Genomic DNA, 10,024 nt, shown 5'->3' on the forward strand with positions numbered 1-10,024 from the left:
CTCGTAACCATATATTCCAAACACCATATCTGTTTAAAAATATCCTTTTCAGGATCCTAAATGCTATGCAGATTATTACTTTTATGCAAATGTCATGATCTAAAATTCATTTGATTTCTTTATTGCAGGAGCCTTAGATGTTCATGATGCTTGGAGTTGTGAGCATTTTTTCTTTTATGAAAGCTATAATTCCTCTTAGTTTTCATGTTTACTAGGCACTTGTAATGCTTTGAGCATGTTGAAGTTGGAGAGCATAATATTATCTCATGGAACTTCATTTATTTGATGCACTTTAATATTTTGACAAATTATCAATGAGCCTATATAGGTCAATGGTTCTCGTAAAAAAAAAAAAAAAAGTTGAGGTTTCTTATTCGAGTCTCGTTAGCCATCTTTGTAGTTGTTATTGTAATTGGATTCTTTTTTTTTTTTTTTAATTTAGTTTTGGACCATCAAGTATCCTTTAAAGAATTTAATTTAATAATTTGCGGATAATTCAAAATGGGGGACTAAAACTGAATCTAATGAGAAAAAAAAGACTTAAAAAAAAAACACTATTAATCCAATTTATTTTTGAGTCATTAAGCTTTATTTTTTATTTATTCTGATCCTTTAACATTAAGTTTATTTGAGATACAACTTGATAGTTTGATTCAATTAGGTTAGTATGGGGATCTCGAGGTGTCAAAAAATATCCCGATATTTGTTTGATATTCAATTTTGTTTAAAAAATAAACGTTTAACTGTTTACAGAAAAATAATAATAAAAAGACTTAAATTGAAACGAAGAAAAGCATCATGGATGATATTTTAAGCACAATTTAATCTGTGCTTTTCTTTAAAAAAAAGTTGCCTTTTAACTTTGTCAAAAATCTATTTTAATCCTTTTACTTTGAAGGTTATATGTTCTGATCCAAAATGAAGTTTTGGATCGAAACATATAGCTTTCAAAGTAAAAGGTGTTTACATTTAAATCCCTAGTTGGAAAGGAGAGAGAAACAATGGATGATAAATGCTAGAGGGGAAAGAGAATCATTGGTTATCCAGCTCATAAAAATACTTATTCTTTTGTGTCAATGACTTCATTTAACAAGAGGAATTCCATTGAGATTTTTCGGCTTTCGTCTTAGATAAAAAGTAGATTAAAATTGAGAGGGAAGCTTTTGTTTCAATTTAATTTTGTATTTTTGGATTAATTTAAAGGTGTTTTGACTTGGTAAATTATTTTCTTGAGATTCTGAGAGTGTTTTTAAAGTATTTTTAGATTAAAATAAATTAAAAAATAATTTTCTAAGATTTAAAAAACTTTGTTTAATTTTTCAACCACCTCTAATTAGACACAGGGAATGCAATCCACCCCTTGAAATGCCCAAAAAAAAAAAAAAACCAAGAAGTCTAGACTTGCTAGCCGGTCGACTTTATTTTTGTTTTTCAGTTTTAAATTAAAATTAAATTCAATAAGTTAAATAAAAATATGTTTAGGATACCCGCCCTAACATTGTCTTCAATTTTAATTAAAATTCTTTAAAACAAATTAATTAGTTTTTTTTATGAATTATCTAAAAATGTCACTTTTTAATATTTTTCAATATGATAATATCATTTTATAAATTATCTAAAAATGTAACTTTTTCTATTTTTCAATAAGATAATATCATTTTCTTTTAAATATTAGCAGTCCCTATTTTTTACTAACCCTTCATAATATATAATTTATTTTATTTTATTCAAATGCAATAATTAAATTAATGTTCATATTAAAAGAACAAAGTTACTAATCACAATGAGATTTATAAGTTATATATTGTATTTAACAGGTTGACCTGTATTAGTCTATAACCTCAGCATCTCAGAATTTTGAGAAAAAAACAGGTTTTTAAACATCAACCACATGAACATTTTTTGTAGCATCAAACTGGGTTCCAACTGGGTTGACTTGATCAGGTTATGCTTTAACACTTTAAAAAACACACATAAAAACACTTAGAATCCGTACCGGCAGCAGAGCACAGGCAAACAGAGCTAGCTATTACTAGTAAGTCAGTGTCTTTTGGCATTCTTGGCAGCCAATTCAAGAATACCAGGATCAATGGAAGCCAACCCATTTGGGTCTTGAAGTTTTCTGTCAAGAAATTTAGACAAGGCTACAGCTTTATTAGTCTTTAATGGTCCACCAGGATGAGCTAACCTGATGCATACAGATTAATAAAGAAGACCCTAGACGGATTCCTGTAAAAGAACATAAACAAGAACACGAAAGATAAAGGGGAAAAAAAAAAACTGGGTTGTTGGGAACGAGGAGGGTGATGAGGGGGGGAAAAAGCAGAAAGAACGATAAGCCAAAAGTATCAGATTTTCTAGGATGGTCATTCTCAATCAAGGGTTCTCCATCTGCTGACTCAGGTACAATAATCCCATTTAACTTGAATAGATTTTCTCTTGCATGTATTAAACTAGAATAATGAAACAACATGAATCAAATGCCATCTTTACCAGATTTTCCTGAGGAATCACAGCTCAATGAAGCTGTAGCAGACAATAAGCATTCACCTCCTCCCCATCTCCTTTCTCAGTTAGTGGCATCATAGTACATAACAGATACCATGCTCCTCATATACATGGAATCTACGACAGCTTGAAGTTATTCATAATACATGGAAGGGAGGAAATTAACAAATTTGGGAATTAGCCCTTTCTTTTTAGCCTAAAATTCTAAAACAGGAGGCCAAGCAGGCTGGAGATTTCAAATAATCCAATGTAGGTTTCAAATCACTGGGTCATATGACCATGGAAAGTGCTGGAGTAACATTGGAACAGGGCTGTAGATACTGCAATAACATGGGTGGAGGTTGTCCAAAACCACTCCATACATCTCTTTCCATTAATAACTTACCGCTTCAAACTAGCCAAGTAGAAATCTGAAAATGTCACTCAGTGTCACAATGCCTTCCACACGATTACTGCCAGCCTCCACAATGACAAGACGCCTAACACCTGAAAACCCAGGGATTGAGGACCATTAACTTGGTGAAACTTGGCGAACGAATTTTAAAAAATGTGCCACGTGAATTTTCAGAAGAGAAAAAAAAAAGAGCTTATGCAAAAGTTCTATGAAAACAACAACAATAACAGAGACATCATTTCAGGAAAAAATTTAACCACAATCATATTTAACAGGGCTGTTTGTAACCAAAGTATCTTTTTTTGGCAAAGGCTTTGTTGGTTCTTTAAAAGTCCTCCAAGCACTTTAACATTACAAATAAATTATTCAACAAAAGTTGAAGGATGACAGCTCAGGCTGCTTGAAAGAAGCAAAGACAAAGGACGGGAACTGCAGTTTGGGTGATCACGAGGAAAGTAAATCAAAAGAACTAATATCCTAATGACCAACACATACTACAAAAATAATATTTCCAACCTACTCAACAACCAGGCACTCCAAAAAGTCATATTGGAAGATATTTAACAGGATCTTCATTCTCAGTAAAGGAGAGAAATTCAGATTACCAGGGTTTGCCAATCGCTCCATCACTTTATGCAATGTATCAGAGCGCAAACACATCTGACATCTTTGACTTCTCAGATCATAAGAAGAATAGACATCTTGTCCCAGTTGCAAAGCCTAAGAAAAACCATGATCAGCAAACGTCAAGCACCATTTTTAAATTATAAATTACATTTTGAAACAATGGGGCAACATATACACTAAACAAAGTCAAACACTTCAAATAATTTTATGTAGCCTGCCCAAGCAAGCGATTAACACTTTGATGTGACACATGTGAAGTGAAAAGGATTCACTTGGTCCAAGTGCAACAAGATAACACCCAGAGGTAACCTTCAAGACCATAACATCACGAGTCACTTCCACACTGAACACAATTCCAATGAAAATTATATAGGAGTTTATACTATCATCATTACATCCATTTTCAGCTAGTCTTTTAAATCTCAACAAGAAAGCATTCTGTAAAGATCCAGCCCCCATGTCCCATCTCTCTTTATCCTTTAAAGTTAAAACCAAATGGTGCCCCACCATCTATCCATCTACTCATCAAACCCTCAATCTTGTATCAAATATTCTTACAACAACAGAGTTAATATCCTCTTCATGCCCACAATGACACAAAGTTTTCATAAACAAAATTATGAAAAATAAATAATGATAAAAAAATCAAGACATTCATGCCATCCTATTAAAAATATCAACAAACTAAAGCCATTACTTTCCAATTAATAAGTACCACGAAGTAGCTTCATAAAACATGTTCAAGGGAAAATGAAGGGCTGGGGGCACAGAAAGAGAAGATACCTGATTAATAGTCATTTCATTAAGATTAATATGAGTATAAATTTTGTCCTTCGCCAAAGCTGTTATGTCACTGTACAAATGATAACACATAATTAGCCTCGGAATCGAAGAAGAGTTGCAAAATATGGTTTTAAGAATATCAAACCCAGAAGAACAAGTTACCTCCGACAATATATGTCTATTAACGAGTCATTCTCATCAACTATTGGTATTGAACTTACTTGAGCTGCAAGTACAGAAGGTGATAAAAAAAATACCAGGGATTAAAATTACAAGAAGATCAAGATGTATAGCTGAAGTATATTCTTGTCTAGCTGAAACCATAGAAAACTACCCCAAAAGGAAACAATGTATTTGGTCCAAACAACTAAACTATCCCCCACATAACTACCTGAGCCAGTGAAATCTCTGGGCATCATACCAGAAACATAGAATCCAATTTTAGGCACACCAGTGGTAAGGGGTTTAAGTAGGAGAAATACCCAATCACAGGGCCCAGCCATCAGATCCAAAAGGAGGGAGGTTCAGGTGAGTCATAAAATAGGAGACACAAAAAATGAATAATTTATTAGTTGATAAAATAGATCCTCGTCAATTTTATTTCAATTTTTGGCAATTCAAGAAATTTATCAAATAGTGTACTCATATGCACCTCATCCAATCAATAAGATTTTCAAAAGTTCCGTGTAACTTTTAAGTGTAATACATGTAAAGCAGTTTCAAGTAGTTTGCTAGAAATATTTGCCACTAAGAATTTGAACTTCTACTTCCAAAACATACACGAATTCTTCTGTTGATAATTTATTTTCCTTCTGTCTGCACTTTACAGAAATTACAAACATACCTTGAATTAACAAGTTTAAAGCTGAACTAAGAGAAGCACTTGGTCTCAACATGGCCAAGGGGCGCCCACTAGGCTCTCCAATACTTGGAACCCATGAACCCATTGGTATTGCACCAATCGGCAGTTGGAGCATGGGCACAGTGCCAGAACAATGTCTAAAGTACCTGCAAATACCTGGAAATTAACATCCTATGGTTAGTAATAAACTATGTGTAGCTACTTAGCAAGCTAACCAAAAAGCCTTACATTTCAGTATTCCAGAGAGTGAGGCAAGATGCAGTAATTGAGGAAATGAGCCGTCTTCTGATGATGAATGGATAATGGGAACTGTAGCCACCTCATTCTGCAATATTCTCAAAGCAACCTCTTTCAAGTTGTCATATGGCCCAGCCTGCACATTAGCCAAAATCCAGATCAATGGACAAGAGCCACATCAAACATTTTTGTTATATATATAGTAACTCAAGATAAAGCCATTTGAATGCTTCCTATAAGTGCCGCACAAAAATGAAGCACCAAGAATAATTACACTCCACTTGATGCATGAATGGCGAAAAACAAATTAGGGGGTCGTTTACATGCTACAGATACAAGCATGCCTGAGAGATCACTTACATGTATGAGATGTCTAGGTAGAGCCCGGACATGTCCATCTATCTGCCTATTCAGATATGATTTTCCCTCTTTCCAAGCGGATATCGTGTGTGTATCAAGTTCTTCCTCCGTAAAATCTGATCCGTTATTTCCAAGCTGCAAGTAAAAGTAATCAGTGTTATAGAAACATGCAAACAGTATATTTATGTCCACAAAGACTTCTTATCAAGAACAGTAGCATCCAAACATAAATTATTCAAGCTTGTTGCCTGTTTTAGAAAGCATGTAAATTTCTCCCAATATCCATGAATATCCCAAAAGCCATCAATTACATTTGGGTTCTTGTCCCCGAATCAAAACCTATCCCCAAACATTTGGGGTCAAACTTCAAAGAAGATAAATGGATATCATGCCATATGGAAAACAAAGCTGTATAAAAATTTGTTTACTTTTACCCTAAAGGAAAAGGAACCTTGTGTTGTTGCATTGTTTATCTATATGCATCTCTGATGCATATAAATTTGCACAGCGAAAATCAATGAACGAATAAATATTTGTATTTAGAAGATTCACTGTTGAAAGAAGACATGATTTTAGATGCACATACCTCTCTCAATATCAATATGAAGTCCAGGGCACTAAGCACTCCAACAAACTGGCCCCTAGAGAAGTCCCAAAGAGGAGCCATAGGGATTCCCTGGAAACAGCTAACTTAGAAGGCATACATACCCAAGCTCTTAATCAGCAACAAGTAAATATGCATAACAACCAACAATTGTAAATAATAAGTATGCAAAGCTCATATCATGGAACAGACTAAGCCTGAAGGCAGGACTTAAGCCAGCTTGAAACTGACTATTTACTTTAGCACATGTGCAGCATGACTTTTTATTTTCTTCTCCTTTTAGATTGGAAAATGCATTGCATTGCAAACAGCACAAATATGAAATTAACACCTTGGATTTCCATAAATGAGTACTGAAGTAATCACAGCTGCATATACTTTTTATTCTAAAATTAGGCACCCTGTTGACATTTGTTTCTTGCTAAGTAAGATGTCTTTCCCTGATCCAGTGCTCAATATCTTACTCATTGAGAAGGGTTCAATAAATGAGAACTGAAGTAATCACAGCCACATCTACTTTGTATCTAAAATTAGGCACCCAACTGACATTTGTTTCTTGCCGAGTAAGATGTCTTTTTCCTGATCCAGTGCTCAATATCTTACTCACTGAGAAGGGTTAAATAAGGAAATTCATTTTATAAAAGAGGAATCATAATAAGCTGACCACAGGTGTTGATATTCTGGAGCAGGCAAGCTGGGTACAATATCAGAGATGGCTGCCTTTCTGTTTGGCAAGGAGAACATGGAAGAAATTAAGTAGTTTTGGCTGTTGTTATTTCAGGCTGATAAATTCCTTTAGAAATGTCATAAAAGATGGATGCTTCAACATGCGAAGGAAATAAATATCTATGCTAACATACGGAGATTACTGTGGGTGGTGAAGTAAGTGTGGAAGGTGTGGTATAGTTAAAGCCTTATTGATCTGCTCATGGATCCGAGTAATTCTATGATGATCTAGTTAGATATCCTAACAAAACAAGTGAAGGAACTACCAAGAAAAATTACAAACCTAGTTCAAAAGAAGAAATGATGGTCACAAACTCACAATCAGCACCGAAAGGTAAGAATACATGATGAACTGAATCATGAAAGCAACAACTAAAACATGCCAATTATGCATTCCATCACAAAGGCATGTAACATTATATGAAAGGCTTGCTTTACCGGTAAAGGCATACAAAAAAAAAGGTTTGATACCTGCTCGAACAAAATATGAAAGGCTTGCTTTACCGGTAAATCAACATCCAAGGCAACTACCTGTAAGTTGCATTTTCTAAATTAGGAGAATATAGATTTGCTGATTTCAAATCCAAGTAAAAAGCCAAAATATGAGTGCCACAATGAAGACCATTGGTAAAGGATCCAAACCTTGCCTGACTGGGGAAGTAGCTCATATGCAGTGTGTGTAGTTAAAAACACAGAAATCCGGTGACGAGAGACCTGTAAGTCAGCCTCTGATATGCTTAGCACGCCACCAGTCAACGTACCATCTGATACACTGACCTGCATTGTAAATAAAAACCTCGTTACATTCCAAAACTTGTAAAAGGGAAAAGTATTGATGAAAACTAGAATATTGTAACAGTAAGGTGAGACAGGGTAAGACAGCCACGTAAATATAAGCAACCAAAAACAAATGTTTTCATACGAAGACACTTCAAGTTTTTCAAATGATGGAACAGAAAGCCCCAGATCCATGATCCTTAGAATGCATATAATTGGCAGCTAGTGAGAAGAAATCTTAATTTCTGAATGACGAAAATTACGTTAACAAAACAGAACAATTTCCAGCAGTCATGATGTCTATTATAGAAGTAGTATGTATCTCACCAAACGGGTAAAGGCCTCATTATCCAATTCCATACTAGATCCTGGAATCATCTCTGGATTAAAATTGGCTTCCATGTTAAACTGGATAGTATTCAGTATCCCATATTCGGTTGTTGTGTAAGGTTGGAGTTCATCATGTCGCCATTCTCCATCAACTAAAAACTTGTACTGCATGTAAATATCAAATGCATGAATTGCAATATCCATATATATATATATATATATCAGTACAGACATAGAACCATTCGCAGGCACAGAACATATTCATAAAAGCATTTCCTAGTCAATTTTAAATCTTTCTGAGATCACTTGAATCCAAACAATTCCATTATAAGTAGGAAATAAGCTAATGATAGTCAAAGTACTTCAACCCTATCATATAAGAGCATACTTTGAAAAACAAAAAGGCTGTCATTACAAAATAAGCTAATGATAGTTATTATTGTATACAGAAAATGCCTCCATTATAAGTAGCCTTCAAGACGAGTTCATTGCTAATGAAGTTTGTATAAAGTTATGTGCTACCCTGGACTTGTTCTTTCTTCTTTTCTTTTTTAGCACTCTCACAATGTGTAGTAAACTCTAGAAGCATGTCACAAGTATGAGCATATCGTTGACCAAACTAGTGCATCCTAGAACAATTACTAAACATTTCTTTAAATAGAATAAATTGAACTACATGTACAACAATTCAAATTGATCAAAAGCCCAACAAAACCAACCTACCTGGTGATTTCCGTGTGTAATACCATAAATAGCCTGAAATACATTAGGGCAACCTTCAACTGGCGACATAGGTATAAGCTCACCCCATCTTCACAAAAACCCAAAAAACACAACCTATCAATCAGTACCACTATGAAGAAAATTGGGTTGCTCCTAAAACAATTAACCTCGGACAAAGAGTATTTAAAATTGAGTATCATCACCTATTAAAAGAACCACTGAGAAATACATTTCGACCTCCATGAGTCCAAACAAACCTCATTAACACGGCACCAGTAACTCCACCACCAGCTTCTCTCACAGATTCCATGCTCAAAGCACACAATAATCCCAACCCAATTCAATAAATACCAAAATTCACAACAAAAAAAGATGCAAATTTTCTAAATTATGCACCTTGAAATTTATTCGCTGCAAAGCAAAAAAAAAAAATCAAAATTTGCAACAACCCAGTTAAGAACTTGCCTAAACAAACTCAAATGTACGGAAAACCCCTAATTGTTCAAATTAAAGAGAATAGACTCACCAGGATTGAAGCTCTAAAGAAGCTTCGGATAGGGGATTTTGAAATCTACGCACGCACAATGGGAATGGAAATTGGGGGAAATAAATAGAAACCCTAGGGGGTTAGAAAAATGAATAGAAATAAAATTCCAAAAACAAGAAATTTTGAAAGGGGGTTAAGATCGAGAAAGGATCGATATGATCGAATCTAATTTTTGAAACCCTAGTGAAGTAATATAAAATAAAATGTATAATGAAATCAAGTTAAAAAACAGAAGAAAGAAAGGACAGACAGACAGGAACTTTGATAGCGATGTGTATTGTTGCCTTTTTTTTTTTTTTTTAGTTTAATGTGGGTATCCGGGATAGTTTGCGCGCACCTCGACTAATCCCACGGGCCCTGAAGTTAACAACCATGTAAGCCTCCAGTGGCCATCATATGAGCAACCACAGAGCTCGAACCTGAGACCACAAAGAGAACAAACCTTTTGATCCCAAGTTTTTACCACTGAACCACCACTTATTATTAATATTAACGTTGTTTTTGTGCTATTGTTTTATATTATTATTCCAGGGTGGAAAACAAGAT

The 10,024-nt window shown here is 34.5% G+C and overlaps 1 protein-coding gene across 1 annotated transcript; it reads right to left on the reverse strand.

Annotated features, from left to right (window-relative positions):
• Nucleotides 1-2,417: 2,417 nt before the first annotated feature.
• Nucleotides 2,418-9,735, reverse strand: LOC7475962 (sucrose nonfermenting 4-like protein). Its single transcript, XM_024611131.2, has 14 exons — nt 9,458-9,735; nt 9,135-9,342; nt 8,932-9,019; nt 8,206-8,373; nt 7,744-7,878; nt 7,573-7,632; nt 6,358-6,447; nt 5,772-5,906; nt 5,403-5,547; nt 5,157-5,330; nt 4,475-4,538; nt 4,313-4,382; nt 3,508-3,622; nt 2,418-2,994 (listed from the first exon to the last, which is right to left on the reverse strand). The coding sequence occupies exons 2-14, from the start codon at nt 9,239-9,241 to the stop codon at nt 2,903-2,905; spliced, it is 1,443 nt and encodes a 480-aa protein (XP_024466899.2). The 5' UTR covers nt 9,242-9,342; nt 9,458-9,735; the 3' UTR covers nt 2,418-2,902.
• Nucleotides 9,736-10,024: the final 289 nt, after the last annotated feature.

Source organism: Populus trichocarpa, chromosome 10 (genome assembly GCF_000002775.5).
Source record: "Populus trichocarpa isolate Nisqually-1 chromosome 10, P.trichocarpa_v4.1, whole genome shotgun sequence".
In the NCBI taxonomy this organism is placed as follows: Eukaryota; Viridiplantae; Streptophyta; class Magnoliopsida; order Malpighiales; family Salicaceae; genus Populus; species Populus trichocarpa.

Excerpts from the sequence above, each read along its gene's own strand:
- LOC7475962 (XM_024611131.2), bottom strand. The coding sequence starts at position 9,241 with ATGGAATCTGTGAGAGAAGCTGGTGGTGGAGTTACTGGTGCCGTGTTA. Across the intron at positions 8,374-8,931 it reads TTACACACGGAAATCACCAG|TACAAGTTTTTAGTTGATGG; the intron begins GTAGGTTGGTTT and ends ATTTACATGCAG. Across the intron at positions 5,548-5,771 it reads TACCTAGACATCTCATACAT|GCTGGGCCATATGACAACTT; the intron begins GTAAGTGATCTC and ends GCTAATGTGCAG.